Here is a 24,658-nt window from a genome sequence, read left to right as displayed (position 1 = left end):
TAATATAAAAACACTCAAGGCGAAGGCCTACCTTATTTGTACAGATTCAGCTATTTTGGGGCAACAATCCTCAACAGACTTCAGCAACCTGGATAGCGGCATATCTGGACCCTAAACAAAATACAGAGGAGCTATTAAAAGGTGGGGATATGCAAAGCTGCATGGCTTTCAGAGAATTGTGTCTATGTGAAAACACAGCAGCAAACAGTACTCTAATGAGAAATTGTGTCATCATGTCAAATAAAGTTTTATTATCATAATCTGCAATTCTGTCCTATTCAGTATTACTGGCTTAAAGCTTATGCATAAATGTACCTCGTCCACCTAATCCTCAGTACCCAAATGTTCATGCTTCTAATTTTAGGATTGAGACTATGTATAGTGTTTTTTACAGTCTATTTAAAATGTCAATAAAGATATATTATTAAAAAAAAGAAAAAGCACTTTTTAAAATGTCTTTTTTCTTCTCAGAAAAACAACTTTTTCCCCTGAAAAAACCCTCTCTTTACCCTTTTGAAATATAGAGAAAGATCCAGTTCTTTCCAATCATTCTAAAGGACGCTGCACAAGGAGCAGGTCTATGCTGAAGGATTAACCAGATTCCATTTATCAGGCAACTTCTACCCACACGTGACCTGTATATGGATCCCCCTCAGACCCCATCCTATTATTATTTCTTATAGTTACGCATGCAGTATTTCCTTCTGCCAAAATGATGTCCAATTTTGCTGAAAGGGTCAAACAGACAGGGAAGTTGGAAGATACATAGTCATTATCGTAGGAGGAAAAATCAGACAGAATTCCAAAACACCTGAAACCATAACACAAAAAAAATGCATTTATTTTTTGTAAAAGTAAATGAGTTCAGTGAAAGAAAGAACAACATTTTTTTACAGGAAAATGTGCGCTTTATCAACAAGCACTGGCAAAGCCAATATGTCTCACCTGTTCAAGAGCTACTGGCTTTGCCAATGCGTTTTAGCTATGTTGTACACTAGCTTGGCTGCTGTTCAGCATGGCTAAGTTAGTGAAAGAGGAGAGTTGCATGGAGTGTAATGGCGAAGAGTGGAGTGTCAGGGAGTGTTGTGTATTAGAGTGGCATAGTGTAGAGTTGCATAGTGGCATACAATGGAGTGGCGTAGAGTGGACTGGTGGAGAGTTCATTGGTGCAGTGTTGCAGAGTATAGTGGCATAGAGTGCAGCGGCAGTGAATTCAATGGCATACAATGTAGAGTTGTGAATGCAGTGGTGCAGATTAGAGTGGTGCACAGTAGAGTTGGGTAGAGCAGAGTGAAGTGGCTCAGAGTGGCGTGGCTCAGAGTGGCGTGGCGCAGAGTGGCGTGGCGCAGAGGGGAAGGGAGTGACGCAGAGGGGAAGGGAGTGACGCAGAGGGGAAGGGAGTGACGCAGAGGGGAAGGGAGTGGCTCAGGGGGAGGGGCGTGGACGGGAGTGGCGCAGGGGGGAGGGGAGTGGCGCAGGGGGAGGTTAGTGGCGGAGGGGAGTGGCACAGGGGGAGTGGGGTGGCACAGGGGTGAGGGAGTGGCAGAGGGAAGGGAATGGAGTGGCGTAGAGTAGATTGTTTCATAATAGAGTGAAGTGATGCAGGGTAGGGTGCAGTTGCGTAAAGTGACATGAGTGTAATAGCACAAAGTAAAGTGGTGGAGAGTGCAGTGGCAAAGAATGCAGTGTTTTTTCAGAGTAGATTAGGGTAGCATACAGTGGACTGGTGTAGAGTGTATTGGCATAGAGCTGAGTGTTACAGAGTAGAGTGTATTGGCATAGAGTGCAGTGGCGTAGAGTGCAGTGGCGTAGAGTGCAGTGTTCCAGAGTGGAGTAGAGTACAGTGGCATAGAGTGGAGGTAAGCAGAGTAGATTGGTGTGGCCCAGACTGGAGTGGTGTAGAGTGCAGTGACCAAGAGTGCAGCGATGTAGAGTAGAGTGGCAATGAGTGCACTGGCATAGAGTAGAGTGGTATAGGGTAGAATAGAGAGGCGTAGCATGAAGTGGCCTAGAGTGCAGTGTAATGGTGCTGAGTAGAGTGGTGTGGCGTAGAGTGGAGTATGCATGGTATGGCAGGGTTCTACCTTCACTAACACCTTTTCAATTGAAAATCACCATTACATGTGCACAGTTATACAGTTTTACTGATGGCTAAATTGTTCGCAATTCAGTGCTGGACAAAGGACAAGGCATCCTTCAGCGTGCTCCTGAAGATGGACAACATATAAACCATGGGGGAGGGTGGGGCGAAGTCCAAGGCCTTAGCGGATCTGGCCAAGGACTTTTTGTCCTTCTGCCTATCCCACAACGTCTCAGTGACAGCGGAGTACCTCCCGGGGGAATCCAAAGTCATAGCGGATTGGTGCTCCAGGAGTTTGGCGGATATGAGCCTCTGGCAGCTACATCCTCCAACGTTTCAACGTCTCCACAGCCTGTGGTGTCCCTTTTCAGTGGACCTTTTTGCGTCCCATCTGGATCAACAGCGACAGACGCTTTTCTTCAGGACTGGTCCAAAGAGGAGGGGAACGCCTTTCCCCTTTTCGCCATGATACTGAGGTTAACAACCCAAGTCCGGAGGCAGCAAGCGAGATAGACGCTCATCACTCCATATTGGAGATCTCAAGTGTGGTTTCCAGTTCTTCTGTAACTTTCCTGGGATTCTCCAATCTTTCTACGCCTCGATCCTGGTCTCCTGAAGAATACTCAGGGCGATCCTCACCCTCTAGTCCTGCAGGGTCGAATGCCCTTGATGGCATGGCGAATTTCGGGCATCGCTGGCAAATCTCTGGCCTATCCGCGGCGGCTCAATCATTGCTGGAAGCCTCATGGGCTGACAGTACGAAGAAGCGTTACAAGTCGGCATGGACCAGATGGGTCTGTTGGTGTGTTAAGGGGAGGGTGGGGTGGGGGGGGGGGGGGGGGGGGGGGAGGGGTCACGATCCCTTGGAGTGCGAGGTGGTTATTATCATGAATTTCTTGGCTTCCCTGGCTACACAGGGTCTGGCATACCGCACTATCAGTTCTTATAGGTCAGCGATATCTGCGGGGCACCTCCCTATTGACGGTGGCCCGGTAGGGGAACACCCTTTGATATGCAAGCTGCTGAGAGGAGTACGTCTTTCACTTCCCCCTGAGCCTAGATATTCGGCTCTGTGGGATGTTAACAAGGTTCTGCATCTTGGCAGGTTAATAAATACCTTTCATGTAAAGAGCTTTCCGCCAAATTGGCTATGCTTCTTTGTTTGTTGTCTTGTCGGCGCCTATCAGATGTCAGAGCTCTGGATATCTCTGGACGAATTTTCCCCAGCATGGGTGTCTTTCCATGTAACGCGTAGGACCAAATCAGATTCCAGGATTATATCCTATCCAGCTTTTGACAAGGCCCCGAAGCGGTGCGTGGTTAGTTGCCTGAAGGAATACGAGGCTATGACGCAGGATACACGTCCCCCGGGAAAACACCAGCTCCTCATCTTCTTAAAGAAGCCTTTCAAGGCGGTTTCACCACCAACAATAGCTTGTTGGATCCGTTGGGTCATGCAAGAGATGGGTATTAACGTCTCACAGTTCGGAGCACACTCTGTGAGAGGAGCGATGGCCTCCAATGCCTTTTCCCTGGGCGCCAGGTTGCAGGACATTCTCAATGCTGCGGATTGGTCCTCAGATTCTATGTTTAAAAGATTCTACTTTAAACCAGTAGTAAACATGGCGTTGTTAGTGGTGGATAAGCTTTGAACGAGCGAGCATAATCCTCGCCTCCGGTCCTGACATAGAATGAAAGGTTTCCTAGTAACCATGACGGAAAGTTTCAATTCTATTAAGGACGCGGAGGTGAGGATTATTCCCGTCTGAGGCTCACGTAGACCTGATCCCACTCTTATGAGGAAAAGTTGGTAGAGATGTCCAAGCATGGTGCTGGCTTCTCGACGTATGGGATGAGTATACTTTTTTCTAGGGTTTGGTTCATTGGTTCTTTGCCTTCTGTTCATATATGCATCAAGTTGCTTATACTTTATTCGGTTCAGAGAATGGTTTCATGGTTTCTTTTGGTTCTCCTATGTTCCGAAGGTTTCAAAACGGAGTAGAGTCTTGGTGATCGCAGTCCAGAAAGAGGAAGTTGGTTAGCAGCAGCACCCCTCGAGGACCATAGGAACACCTGCTTGAATGACGGCGTCCGTCTTGTGGGTTACAAAATGATGGATCTTGTAGTTTTATGTTGTTTATGTTGAAGTGCTGAGTTGAGGAATAAATAGAAAGTACAGCATAATCCTCGCACCAATAGAATTTAAACTTTCCGTTATGGTTTCTATGAAATTTTTCATTCTGAAATACTTACGCAGTTCATTTAAATGCTGTTGTTTGCAAGAAAAAACCTCTTTCATACCCCTGTATCGAGCAAGATTGTCACACAAATCCTCTCACTTTGTAGTCATAGAAAGAAAAGTAAAACAAGTGCCCTCGGAAGACAGCGCCAAACATTTGACCTTGGTCTGTGAATGCACAGCAAATGTGACAAGATAAGAACAAAATTTAAAGGCCTGTTTACAGAAAGTGAGTTTGTGAAAAAATACAGTAAACACGCTTTGGGCAATGGGAGAGGCAAACTGAACATGGAGAGCCTAAAGCAAATAAAGCCAGCAACTAGAAAGAGAGAAAATGTGGGAGTGACAAAACCACAAAGCCAATCCTAATTAACAGGGGGAATTCATTCCTGGGTCAACTTTCTGAAAGTTACCAAAATGTCCTTAGCAAACCAGACAGGGTGGAACCTAAAGAGGAGAAAAGAGCAGGGAAACTCGGTGAATGGACAGGTTAAAGGCAACAAATAAGAGGCTTTACGGAGCAGTTGTGGATTTTGACCACCTCTTCATAAAAGAAAAGATAGTAGGTTTACGTTTAACCCCGTTCCTAAACAAAAAGAACACCAATAAAATTGACCTTTTACTTTTAGATATTATGGTACAGATCTTTTAATGTTTGTATTTTATTTTTTAATAAAAAAGAAGGATCAAAAACAGCAAGAACAGGGGGAGAGGAATTTTGAATAAAGAAGGCGAATGATGATGGACACAAGGTGGATCATCATATAATCAAGTTCTATTGCATTGAGAATGGTCTATTAAACCAGGGTGTAAATAAAAAGGACCCGAGCATTTTACAAATTGCAAGAACAATAGATCCACTGAGTCATCTTATGTAGGTGCATACACTGTGGCCTTCTTGTGAGGAGCTCAGTTAGTCAGTCTCCACTTTTCAATGCCATCCAACAATTTGGAAGCAGCTTCAACAGCTGGAGACCCTGCCCTTTGAACATGTGATAGGAAAGGGTAGTCAATGGTTCGATTAACAAAGATTTCCCCGAAATATGACACACTTATGCCTTTAAAATAGTCAGAATCCCTTGACAGACAGGAAGAAACGAATCCTATTCCACTGTTAGGTCCTGAAGGTTTCAAGAGTGTACAATCAAATGCAAAAACCGAAAAGAGGAGGAGACTTTGATGTGTTCAAAAGTGCTTATTCTGATCTTAATGATCACAACTCACCCATAGTCTGTGTCGCAATTTCTCGTTGTTAGTTTTTTAAACATAAGCAGGAGCATAATGAATCTATTAAAGACTATGTTTCTCTTCTAAAGAATTTAACTATCAACGGCAGATTTGGGAACCTACATGACGAATTGGTGAGAGATCAGATTGTGATGTGCGCAAGGAAAAAAGTATTCAGGAGAGGTTGTGGATAGAAGGTAAATAGAAGCCTTAAAGACATCATAACTTTAGTGAGAAAAAAAGGCTGAGCTTTCTGAAAGATGCACCAAGGCTGTGACGCCGCCAACTGGCTGTTTTTTCTGATTGAAAAAACAGGGAAAATAAATACTCCTAAGAATACGAATGTTCGTCCAAAACTTAGTTTTAGGAAAGATGTGAACGATCAAGGAAATGTTTTTGGTTTTGTGTGCTTCCAATAAGGTAGTACCTCACATACTACCAGATTTGATAAGTGCCCTGCTAAATCAGCTAAGTGTATAGAACGTGGTGTTAGCAGGAAGAAAGGCAGAAGAACAATTGTGTAGCTTGCATTACAGAGAATGGTTCATATTTGTCAGGAAATTATTCTGATGATCTTTCTGAAGGTTATCTATCCAAATTTGGTGCTAAAAAAGTGTGGTGTTAAATCTTGGTGGGGAAAATTGCAACAAACCCTTATGTATTGTTTCTTTTGGTGGTATTTCATTACAGGTGGCTGCCAATTCAGGATCTCCTTTCACAATTGTTGCTCGCTCTGTTTGGGAAGAAAGTTTGTTGAAGTTATTGGTTCTTATTTAGAACATATTGATGTAAATCCAGAAAGTTTTACGGGGGAAAAAAAATATATGACACGATGTAGGGTACTCATTTTTTAATTTTAAGGAAGGAGAGCCTCCTGCAAATTGCATGTTGCTGCAAAAGGCCAGTCTGTCTTAGGATGGAAGGATCAATGAGCATTGACTATTTTATGAAACCTAATAGTCCAAAGCAAGTGTTAGTTACATGCAAAGCTGAGGAAACAATAAAATGGGTTCTGAAGGAGTTTCCCGGTGTTTTTAATAGTAAAATAGAGAAACGTGAAGGTTTCACACACAAAATCGGTGCAACATCTACTGCTGTCCCTAAGATTCAAAAGGAACATCATATTCCTTTGATAGTCAGAGATGAGGTTAAAAATGAGCTTATGAAATTGCAAAAAGTGTACATAATTTGAGCCCATTGAAGCTTCCGCATGGGTTTCACTGGTTTTGATTGTAAGACGAGCCAATGGCGAGATCAGGCTCTATGTTGCCCTGAGGTATTTGAACATCAACATTATAGTTGACCAGTTCCCATTACCCAGGATTGATGAGATGCTGTCTTTAACTAAAAACACTTAATGGTTTTCCACAATTTACCTTTTTTCTGCATATCACCATATCTCTCTGCATCCTTCTAGCAGGGAAGTTACAGCTTTCCGTATACCGTTTGGTTGTTTTCAATTCCGCCGCATGCCTTTTGGCTTGGCGTCAGCAGCTGCGGTTTTTCAGAGATTGATGCCAGAGTTGTTTGGTGATATGCAGAGAGTTGTTTTCTTTCAGGACGATATACTGGTTATTCACTCCAACAACAAAAATCCATGATGAAAGGTGGAGAGAAGTGATGTGCACTTTACACAAAAAAGTGTGACGGCAGGAATTTTAAAGTGTAGGTTTGCTGAAAGGAAAGTTACCTTTTCCGGTCATGAAGTTCAGTTCTTCTGGTATTAGACCTGAAGCTAGCTTGGTGAAGGCTATAACGGATGCACTCTCACCTAAATCTAAAGAGGACCTCGGGTCTTTCTTAGGTTTAACATAACTCTATGCAAAGTTTGTTGCGACGTTTTCTGAGAAAACCTATGCTCTGAAATCTTTACTTAAAAACAAAGCACTTTTTGTTCGGAATAATGCCGGTCAGTAATTTTTTGCAGAAATTAAGAACGCCATTGGCAGAGCACCAAATCTGCAGTGATTTGACCTTTTGGCATGTACTATTGTTACCACCGACTCTAGAAGTAGAGGATTGGGCAGTGTCCTTACACGGGCTGATGGTAACAATAAAGAGGTTGTGATTGCTTTTGCATATCGCTCACTCACACCTACTGAGGAAGGTACTCGGTCATTGAACGAGAGACAGAGCCGTGTGTCTGTGTGGACATTAGAACATTTTAGAAAAAAAATTATCGACCAGGAAGTTTAGGTTATGTTGTGATCACAAACCGCTTACCAAACTTTTGACTACTGAAAGTCTAATTAATACTACTGCAAGGATTGCTCGACTTTCTATGAGGTTACATGATTTTCCATACAACATTCAGTATGTACTGGGAGTAAAAACATTTACAGCAGATTTACTCCGTAGAACGTCTTTACAGAAATAGACAGGAGTCCGAAGCATGAGTTTTCCCGTGAGAATGTGTCCCTTATATGATTCCAGGGACAATTTGGGTTCGGAAGAATGGATCGAAGCAGAAAATACTAATGAAGTGTTACTGGAGGTAAACAAATAGATTGTGAATGGCTGTCAGTGTTGTAGACTTGATCAACACAAGAACAGTAATTTCTTTTTTGGATGAATTATTTCTAAGGGAGAGTTTCCAAGCAATCATTCTTTCCAACAATGGTGTGCCGTTCAAATTGTCTGAAATGAAAGAATACCTAAAGGTGTCTGGGATGGAACAATAGTTCACTGCGTTGAATCATCCCGGTGGGAATGGTATCGTTGAGGGAGGGAACCGTAACATTAAAGGTATTTTGCAACTTTCTAATAACGGAAGCATCTCATGGGACTTTCAGAACCACTTGTGGTACTGTTGGTAAAAGCCTGCTTTCATTAATAGGAGGTAGGCTACCTCATTCCAAAGTGAACCCCGGTTGGATGAAGAAGATTGAAATGGTGGCTTGTGATATTGAAGAAGTAAGGAAGTGTATTTTGGAGTCTCAAAGAAAAAATAACTATATTATGAATGTTAACATGGTACTAGACTAGCAAATGTAAGTGAGGGATAATGGGTACGAGTGAAGAGTGTGAAAAAAACTGCTAAAGATAGGAGCAGATTCAGCGAACCCAAGAGAGTTGTTAAAGTTATGAATAATACTGCTTTTTTTCACAATTTTGAGGTATAGCATTGTATGAATCTTGCACCAGCTAAAGCTTTGAGTGGAAAAAGTGAAGATTGCATGATCACTGCTGGTAACTTTTGGTGGTTGGATGGCCAGGACCTATCTTCTGATAAGGGCATTAACTCTGGTAATAATTCTGATGAAACTGCAGTTTGTGAGAAACCTGCAAATTATGGTCCTGATGGGACATTGAAAGAGGAACAGATTCCCAAGGAGAGTACACAACAAATGTGCAGTGATGATGCACAAGAAGAAGATAGCTGTGAAACTAAAGTGGTAAAAACCTCGAAAAAGTAGAATTGTAAAAAAAAAAAAAAAAAAAAAAAAGGAGGAGACGTTTATTTGTGACTAAAATTGTTTTTGTTTTTATAAAGGGGGATTGTGTAGTATTGTGTATTTAGTTTTGTACGTAAGGGGTTAACTGTAGAAACTTAGATATGTTGTTCTATGTTCTAGATTACGTGTGGGAATTAGGAACATTGCATTCATTCTGCTGGGAGAGCCGCTGTGTTAGGATGCCTGGCAGGGTTTGGAATGAAAGAAGATATACCCTCCTGCATGTTGTTTGACTGCATCATTTGCTGGAGGTTACTACAGTACATTTGTGGGTAACAGAGGTGTGGATAGCACATTAAGTAATGATTTTACGTGGCACATCAAAAACCTTAGTTAGCAACAGGGGAATTATTTCATTTCCAATTCGAGGGGTAGCAGTATTGGATCAATTCTAAATATCATGCAGTGATTAACTACTCAGGTGTCTGTCTCCCCATCCGTGTTATCATGGGAGCCTTTCTTCAGTTTTAGCTTGTTTTGCCAGAAAGACTGTGTCCCACCATGTAATGTTTGTTCTGCCCTTCCCTTTATGTCAGGGTTTGGTCAATACTGCAATTTCAGATCTGGTTCACTTCTAGACCAAAGTCAACCACTTTGTTACACTTGGCACCAGTCTAGGGATCTACTGGAAACGACATTCCATAGCACAATAACAGTTCCCATACTTCTTGTAGCCAATCCACCAAATTTGCTGACGCCACCCCATTGCACTCATCGTAGTTTCCATACCTTTTTTTATGCACTTCAAGCTCTGGATATTATGCTTGGCAAGCACCAATCCCAAGCTCCAAAATCTGCATGCTTCTTTATCAGCTTTAGGTCTGTCCATCTGGCCCGATATACAAGAGGATATTACCTGGCACAGTGGTCTGCCCGCCAACTCATTCAGGATGACCACTTATACCAATGGAATTGTTAGTTTGTTGTATCGTCCGTTTTTTGTAAAGAGCTCAAACACCTTCTCGGTTGGTGTCAGAATTATGAAAAAAAATTTAAAAAACAAAAAAAGATACAATGAAGAATACTACAAATCTGTTACCCCAAAGAAAGAAATCTAGGAAATTACAATCATTCATTGTCTATGGCCATTAGCATTTGTAAAAACGTCCCCTAACAAGGGCAAGTAGAGTAACATGTAACAACAGGTGACATTCACACCGAACAAACATCATTAAAGTAAGGACATGTGTCAAACACTGTAGAAATGGGTGACTCCCCTCCCCATACAGCCACCCCTCATGTAAGGGCAGCAAACAAAATGTGTAGCACAGGGTGACTTACACACCGGCCAGGCATCCCTCATGTAAGGGTATGAAACGTAAAGCGTAATGATGGGAGACTAGCAATCCATCCAGACAGATTTGTTCCATAATGACGCATGATAGAATGGAATATAGGCAGGATGTATGAGGGTTTATGTAAATATATGTTAATTAGAAATAAGTGTGTATTATGACAGGTCAATGCATTGTCCATTATTACTGATTGATATCATTCTTTAACTAAGATGGAATTTTGATTCTTCTTTTTTGTCTTTTTATTTCGCAGCCCTGATGATGTCCAAGTAGGACGAAACGCGTAGGCTGTGTTAAAGTGATTTTCACCTCATGAACATTGAGATATTGAATTGGATATATCTTTTTCTGTTGAATAACCTTGGATCTTGGAATAAGATTGCAATAAAAATTGTTGGACTACAGTATTGGACTGAAAGATTTTTCTTGATTTGGCGCTCCTTCTTTTCATATACATATCCATCCAGACAGACAGACATCACATGTAACAAACTATGTAAATATGAGTGACTCATGTAAAAGCCTGTAACAAAACATTTATAAATGGGTAATTCACCCATTTAGACATTCCTTGTGTAAGGGTATAGAATGTAAACCGTAGAAATGGGACATGCACCCCATTTAGACATCCCTCACGTAAGAGCACTTAGGCAAACAGAATAAATGAGCAATTCACATCTATACAATAATCCCACGTGTAAGGGATATGTAACGAGATATGAAAACATATTAATCACATAACAGAAAAATAAATTGCGACACTCACTAAAATGGCTCACTTGCACACCAGAAATCTATTTCCACAACGGAAATAAATATGTCACTACAGAACCACAGCAGCAACACTACCATAAGGAAAACAGGCACAGTAGGGAAAGACACCTACACTGTAAATAAAACAACAGCAGAATCATGGTGAAAATGCCCGCACATACACAGGAACATAGCAGACATACTAGTAAGAAAGACAATAACATGCATTGAATCACTGAAAATGGTACAAAGCCAATCATTAGGCAATAAATGAAACAAACAAAAGTCCATTTGCTGTGATGTATATTCCATAGATGGTTTATTTAAGATTAATTACAAGGTAAGTTCGAGGTAAGTGGCTAGATGATAACAGATAGGATGTAGTTAGCAGCTAGGCCCACCAAGAGCAACCTCCATGCTGCTCAGCCTGCACACTCCAACTAACATTCAATAAATCACCAGGCACCCATGCTTTCTATGACATCACCAAGCATTCAGCATTCCACACATCACCAAGCAGTCCTGCACTCATCCTGGTTGAGCAGCGGGGAAGGTGTAGCTAAGGAAAAGGAATGGCAACAGTTAAGTCACAACACCTCCCCTTTCCTTAGGGAAACTATAGGCAGAAATAATTCAAAAGACAGAAATCTGCACATTCTCCAAAAGAAAGAAAATAGAGGATAAAGTTACAATGCCAAATCATTAAATTGACAAAATTATTGATGGAACATTCCTAATGTATTCATGATGCATTAAAATCCTGAAAATAATTTGCAGAATATTTCCAAAACAAATGAGAAATCCTAAAGCAATTAACAATTCCTGAATCAACAAATATATTGAGATCCCTCCCATACTCCTTTCTTAGAGAACATAAATATACAAGCGTACCGAGCCACAAGTGGAAGAGACGTAACACACAATCTTCCCTAAATGTCTGACCCAACAAAAATCTCAGGCAAACAAACTTGTAGAAGTGTGGCTCAATGGTTAGAGCGGCAGACCCTGATGCAGGAGTCTGGCCGGGAACAGGGTTCAATTCCTGCCTCGGCGGGTCTCGGGCTCAATTTCCTCGGACCTGATAATTCTCGCCTCTGTGCCTATTCTGATCATGAGCCCCACTCTGCACCTCTGGGCAATAGCTTGCTCAATCTCTACAACGGCCCCAACAACGCTGACGATGCCCGACTTCACCTTGGGGGTGCCCAGGAGTGGGCTCCTCACAGGGAAAGGCCAGGATGGGTTCCTCGGCGGTATTCGTACAAGCACGGAGATGCCTACGGGTAGTTGTGCGCTATATAAGTGCGTAATTACTTACTTACTTCACCCGCTACAACTCAACACTCTGAAAGAACCACTCAGCACTGAAGTACACACAACTCTGTATTAGGGTACACACCAGAGGCGCAACTAGAGTCAAATTTCGGTGGGGGTGGGGGACTAAGAAAGAATTTCGGGGGGTGGGGGTGAATCTTTAGGCAATCGGCAGAGTCGAGCTGTAGGGGCTCTTAGAAGGGGTGAAACAACAACAAAGCTTCATTAACATGGACAAGGTCTTTTAAAGACCTGTGAAGTGCTTGGGTGCAGCTGTGAGCGGGCCCGGGAAGTGTCTCATCCCGGGCTGCCACACACGACGGGGGGGGGGGGCTGAAGCCCTTTGAGGCCAATGGGTGTTGCGCGCCTGGTACACACCACCCAACAACTCTGTACTAGGGTACTCACCACCCTACAACTCTGTACTAGGGCACCCACCACCCTACAACTCTGTACTAGGGCACCCACCACCTTACAACTCTGTACTAGGGCACCCACCACCTTACAACTCTGTACTACGGCACTCACCAACCTACAACTCTGTACTAGGGCACTCACCAACCTACAACTCTGTACTAGGGCACTCACCAACCTACAACTCTGTACCAGGGCACTCACGACTTTACAACTCTGTACTAGGGCACTCAGAACCCTGCAGCTCTGTACTAGGGTACCTGCCACCCTACAACTCTGTACTAGGTACTCACCACCCTCCAGCTCTGTACTAGGGTACCCACCACCCTACAACTCTGTACTAGGTACTCACCACCCTACAGCTCTATACACTAGGGTACCCACCACCCTACAACTTTGTACTAGGTGCTCACCACCCTACAATTCTATACTGAGATACTCACCACCCTACAACCCTGCACTATGGTACTTACAACCCTAAAACTTCCAACTAGAACACAAGACCTAACCACAAGCACACCATTATTAAAAACACAAGAATCGCACATCAAAGTACAAGATTTTATAATCATTAAGAATCAGGCAAAGTAGAGTATACCCCCCCAATGCACCACCCAAAAAAGGTACACCAGGAATAGAAACTGCTAATGGCATGAAATAAACAGAGAAGCATAGTGACAGAAAGAATAACCCATAGTGCAGAAACATCAGTTGCTTGAGATAACAAGTATGGAAAATACCAGAAAACTCCCAGTTCACCAGATGAGCAAGAGAATCCGACAACAAACAAAACAAAAACAATGACACCATTAGCTTGCCTCACGGTGCTGCAAAAATGTATCCAGTTAAATGACAGCAACAGATTAGCTGTCGAAGTCCACGACTCATCACACATTGCTGAGGGCTGCCGCGTGATCTCAAAGCATTCCAGATTCTAAATCATTTCAATTTCTTGCTTACTGTTCTTGCACCGGCAACCTAGAACTAGCTGCTCCTTCACCCATTTACAAGCTACTCTGAGAATACCGTCCCAAAAAAAAAAAAAATAGTGCAGAGACTCCGGTAGGTTGCCCCAAGCGCAAGCTTCTTCATAGTCAACTGTGCTGTGGGCATGGTGATTTCGGTCCAACCTAGCGAGCTCAGCATCTTGCTGGACAATGTGCGGCCTGAAGAACAGCCACGGGCTTCTCCTTAAGACTCCAAAGAGGGTGGCACGTAGACATGCCGCATGTCAGGTGGCTCCAGGCATGTGTGTGGCCCTAACGATGTTGCGCAGCATGCTTGCCCAACTTGGAATTAGGAGTCATCACTGTTTGCTAATGGAAAACCTCCTCGGGTCATAGATACACGCAGAGACTCACATATGCATGTATTTTGAAAGAGGCAAGTCTTCTGCTTTACAGGCACCAGCCTAACTGACTTTATTTTAAACAATCCATACAATTCCTTAAAACTTCACTCAGCACTGGGGTTGTGCTGTAAGGGACTGCCAAACTAACCACAAATCATCACCAAAATGTTGTAATACAAAAGTCAGGCGCGGTGCGTCCACTAGGGCGTGGGGGCGTAGCCCCCCGCCCGCAGCCGCCCGCAGCTCCGTTTCTGAACTTAAGTAAACTGAATAGTTTACTTAAGTTCAAAGACCGACGCCGAGGGAGAACTGACAATGCATGCCAGGCAGCATGACGTCAGACATGTTGACTGACATGCATTGTCAGACATGGGGGCAGCAGCACAACACAAGTGCGCATGAGTGGGGACGGAGGGCGAATTTTCACACCGTGCCCACGCATGCTCACTTGTGTTTTAACTTGTTAACGCATGCCCATTAGGTCTCCTAATGGGCGTGCTGCGGGTGAGGATGAACTGTGCCCTGGCGCTGCAGATTGGCTTAGGGGTTGGCCCTCGGTGCTGCTGTTCCTGTTTGAAGATGAGGCGCCAACGCGGACCAGGAGTAGAACGGTTCTATACACATTATGAATATTATTCTCTTTAAGGGATAGATGAAACAACGTTGTGTAACCGTGGACAGACAATTACCAATTATTTAACGGTCACCTAAATCTAAGCAACAATGATTGTTAGAAAGTGAAACATATACATGCTCCGTGTTTTTTGCTCATCACAGTTGTATGTATATTGATGGGCTAGCCAGTTTTCAGTTCAGAACGTTTGCATTGTTCATTTCGTCATGCGGCAGTGCTTTAGTAGAGTTTTGCTACTGTGGCTTCTATGGGGCATTGCATTAGGTTTTCAATATGGAAACCTACTGGCTCCAGCGTTTCATGCAGACAGGCCTCACAAACAGTGTGGAGTGGCAACTTGAGCAAAATGCTGAGATGTTGAGAAGACTGTGGCATCTCTAAAGGATGAGCATTGTATGGATTTGGTGATATCATAGTCTAACTCGCCAGTGGTGGCTGGCGTAAACAGGCCTTCTGTTGCGTCAGGCCGCTCCCAAGCTCGCCAAGCAGCTGAAAGGAGGCTGCGTAGTTAGGGTGGCCAAACTTGACACACTGCTTCTGCACTAATGTATGCACAGGCACCACCATTTTAAAGAGCAAGGGAGAGTGAACAAAATTGAGTCCTGGGTGAGTGATGTCTGTGTGAGTATAGGGTGAGCAGTGTGCCTGTGTGAGTGATGTCTGTGTGAGTATAGGGTGAGCAGTGTGCCTGTGTGAGTCCTGGGTGAGTGATGTCTGTGTGAGCGCAGGGTCAGCAGTGTGCCTGTGTGAGTGATGTCTGTGACAGTGCAGGGTCAGTCATGTCTGTGTGAGCGCAGGGTGAGCAGTGTGCCTGTGTGAGTCCAGGGTGAGTGATGTCTGCGACAGTGCAGGGTGAGTGATGTCTGCGACAGTGCAGGGTTGGTGATGTCTGTGTAAGCGCAGGGTGAGCAGTGTGCCTGTGTGAGTCCAGGGTGCTTAAGAATGTACCATTTGCCCACTCTTTTTTCAAAATGTTCTCGTGGGAGAACCCCCGAATCTCCCATAGGTGGTTGGGCCTCGCTCACTGCAGTATTTACGCCACACCACTTTCAAATGTCACCAGCCGCCCCTGACAAAAATACATTAGCTGAGGTGTATATTCTAAATATGGTGTATTTAAGCTTAGTTACAAGGTAAGTTTCAGGTAAGATGGTAGATGATAACAGATAGCCCCAACAGGAGCAGCCCTCCCTGCTGCGCAGCCTGCACACTCCAAATTACACTCAGCTCATCACCAGGCACCCATGCAGTCTATGACATCACCAAGCATTCCACACATCACAATGCACGCATCCTGGCTGAGCAGGAGGGAAGGTGTAGCTAAGGAAAAAGAATGGCAACAGTTAAGTCAAAACAGATATTACCTGTCACAGCTGTCGGCCGACAACTCATTCAGGCGACCACTTACACCAATTGAATCGTTAATCTGTTATTGTATTGTCTTTTTTTGTAAAGAGCTCTAACTCCCTCTTGCTTAGTGTCCCAGCTATGAAAAAAATATGTAAAAACTAATAGATACAAGGATACTACAAATCTGTTCCCATCAAAGCAAGAAATCTATTAAATTACAATCATTCAGTGTCTATTGCCATTAGCATTTATAAAAACTGCACTTTAGACTGCCACGTATTTTTCTGCGTGTAAAATCCGAGGCAGTAACCTAGAAGTCCTTTCACATAAAATGTTCTGGAATCAAAAGAAAGGGCTGGTTGAACGTGGGATGGGCTGCCATGGACGATGCAATCTCTCCCCACCACGGTGGTCTGCAGGGTTCTCACCTGAAGGAGTGGCAGTACCCGCTGGTTCAGACGTCTCCTCTCAAGTAGGGGCGCAAGGCCCGACCGGCTCATCTCGCTAAGAAGTACCAGTACGGAGATCTTATACGGGGTCACCCAGTCCTTGATGCCGAACACATTGGCGTGCACCACCCCGTTGGTCATCATGGGGTTGAAGTAGAGGCTCTCGTGCACGCTGGCCATGGCAGGGGATCCTGCGGCTCCCGGGGCCAGATTATCACCTTATTATGATCTCTATACAGGTTCCTGGACTCGGACACCCAGACTCGCGCCTCTACCTTTCACCCGCACCAGCAATAGAATACAACCAATCAGAGAACTTGCTGTCACGTGTCGTCACAAAACAGAGTTGGTCATAAACACTAGCCCGGAAGCATACCATCAGATCTGCGTGTAACGTCGGTGGCCATACTGGAAGGAGTTCGCTTGTCTCTCCTTATGTATCAAAATGTCTACTGTCTCCGAAAAGGCAAAGTTTACATACGCTCTTTCCCAAGAAAGTAAGAATTACTTAATCAAACCATTGACTGTTCCAAAACGAAAACAACCAATTCACGATATAACTTTCAATATTGTTATGTCATTAAGTATACATTATGTAAAATATGCAATTAACCACGTTCTAATTTAATAACGCTATATTAAAGATACTGTATCTTATATGTGTAAGTGAAGTCATATTAAATAAGTCCAAAACGTGTCGTTCCTAGCTGGCTGTTTCTTGTCAACATGGAGCAAAACTGAGGCCCTTCTGCTCATCCAACTAAAATTTCTACTGTGAAGTTTTTTGAGTGTGTTGCAAACCTACTGGGTTCACCGATGAATAATGCAAAGAGAATCTGTTACATAGCGATTTGAAGCTTTTTTGTTTTCATCAAATAAAAACCAGTGAATATTTTTACTTTCCGAAGATGATGTTTAGTTGCATAACTCGACTAGTCATCCAGTGTTTATGTTGTCTTAACTGGCTGTTGTTTTTAAAATAATGTGACGATTTTCGAAAAAAAAGTCTGAATAACAATTATAAAAGTCCTTTACTACTTGTTTCTGAAGACTTAATTCAAAACGTGCAGCAAATAGTATACTACAAGATCACCATCTCATAGATTTGATATTCACCACTTAATAACATATTTTAAGTTTAAAATTCGTATTATTGTTTTCCAAATATATATTGTAAGGATAGTAAAATCACAAGAGTGAAAAGACGATCCTTTTATAATATGTGCCTTTGTAACAACGAAACAAGCAAATATCCCTATCTTTCCACCCGCTACTTTGTGTCTTTTGTAATGATCGTAACCAGCAGCTGTTTGTAACTTTGCATCTTTTGTAATGAAACTTGTTTTATTGTAAAGAACACTAACACCTTTAGGTGATGTCCACACCATATAAAAATGCATAAATAAATAAAGAAACAAATAAATAAATATAAATAATGATAGGTGTTATGCTCAGGAGTGCTGGTTAGGCTCTGATCCAGCAGAGCTCTCCAACAACCCTCAATATTCATCTCACTTAATCTAGGAGCAATTCATTTCTACTTATCGGCGGGGCCCATAGCACCGCAAGTCACATACAAACACACACACACACAAATACCATTTCTCCTGAATCAGTGAAAAAGAAGGAGATCTGCTCGTTAGCGGGGGACATACATTTTATACTTTATACTTTATACATTATATACATTTTATAGATTTCAACTTATGCTAACCTGTCATCTGGAAAACCATACATCAAGGTACTCCACTATTTGGTCAATGGATCATCTAGTAGAAGTTAGGTGATGGAGATTAAGACCAGCTCAATCATAGTAATCCTATAACTTTAGCATTCATTTAGTCATGGCATTTATATAAAATAAAATTAAATAATCAGACTCGTTTAAGTTTGAATTGATTTTATCTCCTTCAGTTAAGGAAATAAACTTTTAAAGTTTATTATGACAAGCATAGGAATTAGGGATTATACCCCCTCTAGTTATATTTTAGGCATGCGTGATACAAGCACTATATGAATGCAAACTCTTTTCCCTCTTCTATCCCTCCACTAACCTTCTCAATCGAAATAACTGACTAACATATCCTCCACTCAAATTACTTTCATATTTCACTATACTAATTCACCATTAATCCATTATGGGTTCCAGAGTAGCATGCTACTCGCCGAAAAAATGCTTTGACGCCTCATCAGGGGTAGTACGCCCCATATAAACTCATTTACAATAATAGAAAACTGATAAATCACTAATTTCATTAAATCTAAGTGTAAATATAATGTGCAGATATATAAGTAATGGTTAAGCATGCTACCGGTTAACATCTTCTTAAGAGCAAATATATGATGGTGATACAGCGCCACCCGTACCTCTGTCCTCTGAGGGAGCTTCACAAATATATGGAGGAGGTGTCCTTCTGGGTTTATGTTTTGTATAATCTCTCTTTCCCTGAAGTGGGGTGGTTTGGAGAAAGAAGTTGAAAATGGTCTATTCGCTGTCACCTGTTGTAGTTAGGCTGGGTTGCATGGTGTTGATGAGCCTTACGTGATGGTTGCATTTAAGGGTGTTTCTGGCACCATTTCTTTTATCCCTTTATTCCCTTCTAGCCATTACTCATGTGCAAGAAGGGTTTTGTTTCTGTACTGAACATGTGTGCTTGTTGTGATGGTTGGACTTTCTTTTCTTCAAGCGCTCATTTTGTGGGAATTTAAAGAGTGCTGGAAGCGTGTAAGTGGTTTTCGTGACTGATACTAATTATCTAATATTTTGAAACATACTTTTGACTTCTTTCCCAGTCTGTGTTACAACTGCACTGTTGCACACTAATCCTTCAGTATTGGGAAGACTTACAGAAATCTAAGTATTGTGGATTCATCTTTTATGAGTTTGTGCTCTAGCTCCAGATCCCGGTCTTCCCGAAAGAAAAGATCAAAGAAATCACAAGATCCTCTGGGGAGAAGCCCTTTAATGAGATGATAAAGAGGATACTCTTAGATATATTGGTAGGATTACAAGATGTTCCCCAGAAGTTTGATAAGAGAAGAGTTGAAACATATACTTCCAGTAATGATGAAGAGGAGGAAGAACACACTCGGACATTGAAATTGAAAGGCAAATATATTGATAAAGAACTTTTGGTACAGATGCTATTCGGAGTTCGGATGAATATGGGGTTTCCATTTTTAGAATTGCATTCTACTTGTACAGACTAAGGCAAATTGAAACGTCCCAAGCACCTTTGTTACTTATCCATCAGTACATGTCAGATGAGATCCTGAGGAAATGGAGAGACCCAGATAGGAGTGTAATGCTTCGCTTTATATCTAAGCTTTACCTGCTAGAAGACATAAATAAGACATTTCCAGAATAGGTTCCAGTCGACTCTTTGGTGGCCAGTTTAGTTGGGCGCACTTTAATGGATGAGACAAACATGATTAAAGATTATATTGTTCAATAGACGGATTCAGCTCTGAAAAGGGCATATGCAGGTTCAAACCTGGCAATGCGTGCAGGGATTTATGAAAAATATACGAGCCAATCTATGCTTGTGGGTTTTTAGGAGCTGTTTAAAACAATCTCAGATCTCATTGAAAGCCTGGAAAAACTATTAAAATTCATGTCCGGCATCTCGTTTGTAGGTAGGGTAGCAGCTTTATATGAAAAAGCAACTGTCACTACAAGACAAACTTTTTACTCTGAGACTGGCATTCAGATTATGCACAAATATTTAGACCTGCAAATTCGCTATGAAGGTGTAAAACCTTCGGTTCCAGAACTAGATGAGAAGTTGCACAGAATTTTTAAGAAGAAACATTCATTTTGTTTCAGGCAGTATCAGTCTTCTTCATCAGTTTCATCAAGTTTCAAGTTTAACAAGTCATTTCATTAAACATCTTATCCTCAATATAATCAAGAACCAAAAAGACAGAAGGGTAAGGCCTTCAAACCACAGAATAACAGTAAGTGTATATCCCCTTAAGGAAATAACAAGTATCTGGAATACTTGGAATATGCCAAAAGTGGCTCTTACTTGCTGGTAGGAGGGAGGATTGCTCATTTGCTGAAAGTTTGGAAGCAATCAACCTACAGTACTTGGTTCTTACTGATAGTTGACAGCAGCTCCGAGATAGAGTTCCTCTACACTCCTCCAAACACAGGGAGCATTCCTATTCAAGACTCCTTATGCAAAGAGGAGTCAGATACTTTGAAATCTCCAATACAAACGTTACTTCACAAGAATGCTATTATCCAAGTTCCAGAAAATCAGCAGGGGAATGGGGCTTACTCAAGATTTTTTCTGGGTCGGAAAATAACAGGAGGCTTCCGTCTTGTCATAGACCTAAATAATTTTGAACTAATGGGTGAAAAATATACATTTCAATATGAAGACAATACAGAAAATAATTCTGATTATTTCCCCAACCAACGTTTTAGTTAGTGTAGACCTGATGAATGCAAATTTTCATTTACCTATTACATTGGAACACCATAGGTTTCTGAGATTTTTAGGTTTCGACCTTGGGGGGGGCACTGCGAAGCAGTGCCCCTCCCAGTCGAAAGCTATTGTTTACTATGTGGGGGACTTGAATCCGCCCCTTCTTCCATTGGCTAGCTCCATAAATGGAGGCTAGCCATTGGAAGACAGCATTGTCAATCAGTCTTTCCGAGTCAAAACGCGATTCGGGGGCGTTTCTCGGGCTTTTTTTAAGCCCCGCCCCTTTGTCCCGGGCCGCGCTGTGATTGGCTACCGGCCTGGGACACCCCCGTGACGTCATTCCCCGGGCCGCGCTGTGATTGGCTGGCCGGCCCGGGACCTGACTTGTTGTTTATGTCTATAGCTCCTTGTGTTTGCGGCTCCCTTTCCCGGCGCACACAGACGCCTGCAGACACAGATTACTGCATGATCTCACGGGCAATGCAGACACAACATTTGCCGCACGCCCGGACAGTTTCCTCACAGGCAAAGCCTCAGAGATGTAAATGTTCTGTGCATCCAGCCACCACACGCACCGGCGCGGGCAGCGCGTGCCCTTCGGCGCTCGCCGCTCACCTCTTCCCTCGCGTCTGCCGAGGCGCTCGCCTCCCCATCTGGGCTGTCTGCAGAGGTCTCGGCGGCTGCCTGGGTTTCCACCTCCGGAGACATCCTGGGTATCACACTGGAGCGCACCGCCGCAAACTTCCTTCCTGGGGCCAGGGCGCTCGTATCCGAGGGGGCTCCTCGACACTGCAGGCTGCTGGCCCCCAAAGCTCGAGGCGCCTTCTGCAGGATTCCCATCCCCTCCTCCTCCTCCTTCCTCCAGAGAGGTCTCGGGGCTGGAGAGCACCCCTCACCCCCTCCGAGCTGTCTGCGCGAGGTCAGCTTATCCACCAGCACAGAAGCTGCCCCAGGAAACCAATGTCTAAGCGGGCAGTGCCAGCGTGCCAATCACTTCACGAATCCAGCGTGGTGGTGAACTTTAAGGAAGAGGGGGCAGGAGCAGGCGGCGGCAGGGACCGGCTCTCAGCCCGAGAGCCTGCTAAATGTTGCATTTCCATCAAGCCTCCTCGGCTGCAGCCCCCTCCGGGGCACCCCCTGCCTCGCGCGCCGCTCTGCAGTGCAGCTGCGTCTTACAGTGCTTGGCTGAGCTGCCTGCTTCTCTGCTGATAAGAGAGGGCTATCCCCCAGGAGCCCCAGCCTTTCTGGCACGACAGTCCACAGAACTGCAGTACTTCTTGAAAGCTGGACCACGGGGGTAGCCCCACAGCTGTTTGATATGCAAGTCGTGTATGAAATATGGAAGCGCAAAACAAGGCGCAGCCCCTAACAAGACATGCAAGTGTACCCGTGAGCCCAGCCTGCGACATGTCTGCAGGACACTATTTCCAGCCCAGGGCTTTCCCTTTGCAAGTGGTGTCAGGTGTTGTTAATCCTATTGATTCAGTGCAAACAAGCCAGGAGGACAACTCTCACGATGCATCAGATTGTTACATTTAATCCACGGGACTGGGAACTTGGTGTGAGGTGGCAACCCTAGGCTCGAGCCTGCCTTTTAGCATCTTTAGGATTAGAGTGTGTTTGTTTTGGAGAACAAATGGGGCGGGGCGTGGCAGTAAGATTCGGCGGGGAGGTGCGAGCTTTCCAACAGGTACGCTGGCATATAATGTTAACATAGACGACAAGCAGGGCCATGACAGGGGCTTTAAAGGGCAGTGGAAAGGGAGAGGAATGCACATTTAGTTGGGGTATTAAGTGAGGAAAATCATAATATTTTGTACACTAATCTAATTTTTGAAGACTTTCTTGTGAAGTCCGACAGATACCTCCCCATACCCCAACCGAAAGCACCTGTACCCAATAATTTACCTGAAAATACATTTATTAGGGCGGCGTAACACCTCTAACACCCCCATGAATCTACGCCACTGAGAACAAACATATATATATTTTTTAAAACGTCAACAGCTCATACTATCAAAAGAGTTTCCATGAGTTTCACCGCTTCTTTTACTCAAAGTCATTCGTGAAACACAGCTTCGAGGTGAGCATGTACCATGTGTCTCGTCCGCTATTGCTGACAGTTTATGTAGTCAAGTCATATGCTTCCTGCTCGAAATATAAGTTACTTTCCTTTTTCGAGTCCGATTGTTTACAATTTCTGTTGGTGCATATATTCTTGTAACCTCCCAAGGAACGACCCAGTCCTCTATCTAACTCGGAGCTCCCATATTGTTTCTTTAAATGTTGTTGGACTTTTAAGGCGTTAGCCTCCTACTCTGCATGTCACAGCTGGCAGGTCATTGTAGTTTGACGGGTGTGTCTGCCACACACTTCTCGATGTTCGCCCCTTGCCTGGCTGCCATGTTACGTATTTCTAGCCTAATCACATCACCCAATTGAACTTTTTAATTGTACGCTTCCAGCTAAAATGTAATTGCTTTACACCCAAGGCCTGCCACCTTCGAGAACTGTGTTTTGATGAGACAGTCTAGTCCACGACAAGAAAGTGCGAGTTGAAGCTAGAGTATGCTTTTTATTACCCTTTGCCTTTTTACCCACATAAACTTTGTTTGAGACACGCATATGGCTAAAAATCCGGCATGACTATAAGTAAGTTAAGCTCGATACCTGTTTTTGTATTCCTCGCTATTCACTGGACATAAAATAGTGGGAATGATTGCCTAACTACAAACCAGGACCACACGCCCCTTGCCCATACTTTGGACTGTGGCGTTCTTGAGGTCGTTACAGATGGAGATCAGCACTGATGCTATGCTTCCACCGTTCGTAATCTTGTCCCTTTGTCAGAGAGGAGTTTTGTTCAGTGAAGGTTGGTATGTTAGAACAATGCTTCTACATGAGTTGGCACAGGGACAGACCACTTTCTATTGGTCTGTAATTTGCAGGGTGAGAGTATTCAAGTTCATGCTTCTATAAAAAGCGTTTATTGTAGGATGTTTTCAAGTTGCTCTGAAACACTCCAGTTACTTAGGGATATGTTAATGAATACTCGAATCGGGATGACAGTAATGATTTGTTGAAGAAAGGTTTTATATATTTTTGAGGACAAGGGTTTGCAGAAGATCCTGATAGGTTTATAGCTTTAATTAGATCATTGGCTCCTTTTATTGATCGCCAGTTGAAAGACAGAATGTAGGTTGTTATTTGGATGTAACCTGCTTAGTAGGCATCTGATGCTGGGAACTTTTACTGCCCGTTTTTTGGAGGAAATGTGCTTTGAGGCTGCAGCTTTTTTGAAGTGGTCTGCTAGGGCTTTGCAGAGTTCCTGGGTGTGTCACACCACTGATGAGATGCATGCTGATTTACGGAATTTAGTGACGAGAGAAAGTTATTTGCTTAGCCATGAGACCTCTGAAACGCAATGGGAGGAATGGTATCTCTTTGCTTCTTTGATGAAAGTTCTGATTTTTCTCTATTGTCTTTGGAGCCAAAAAATTTCATTTAGACGGTATGGCTTCTTTCAAAGGGTCCAGTTTCCCTTTTATTTACTTTTGTCTTGATTTAACCATTCTATTTTTCTAGAGATGATGTAGATTGCGTTTTGTGTTAGTTTGAGCCATTGCGTCAAAGGCCTTTGTCTGTCATAGGCAAAATTGCTATA

The 24,658-nt window shown here is 43.3% G+C and overlaps 1 protein-coding gene across 1 annotated transcript in view; it reads right to left on the bottom strand.

Moving 5' to 3' along the window:
- ANAPC5 (anaphase promoting complex subunit 5) overlaps positions 1-16,867 on the bottom strand; it is a 152,410-nt gene extending 135,543 nt beyond the window's left edge. The window contains exons 1-2 of the mRNA XM_086949880.1: positions 16,541-16,867; positions 32-111 (exon numbers count right to left, since the gene is read on the bottom strand). Of these exons, the coding sequence (XP_086806006.1) occupies positions 32-111; positions 16,541-16,741 (281 nt within the window). The 5' untranslated portion in view covers positions 16,742-16,867. The remainder of the gene's footprint in view (positions 1-31; positions 112-16,540) is intronic.
- Positions 16,868-24,658: the final 7,791 nt, after the last annotated feature.

Source organism: Lissotriton vulgaris, unplaced genomic scaffold (assembly GCF_964263255.1).
Source record: "Lissotriton vulgaris unplaced genomic scaffold, aLisVul1.2 SCAFFOLD_1442, whole genome shotgun sequence".
In the NCBI taxonomy this organism is placed as follows: Eukaryota; Metazoa; Chordata; class Amphibia; order Caudata; family Salamandridae; genus Lissotriton; species Lissotriton vulgaris.
Note: the sequence above shows the minus strand (reverse complement) of the source record. Positions and strands in the feature narration are given on the sequence as shown.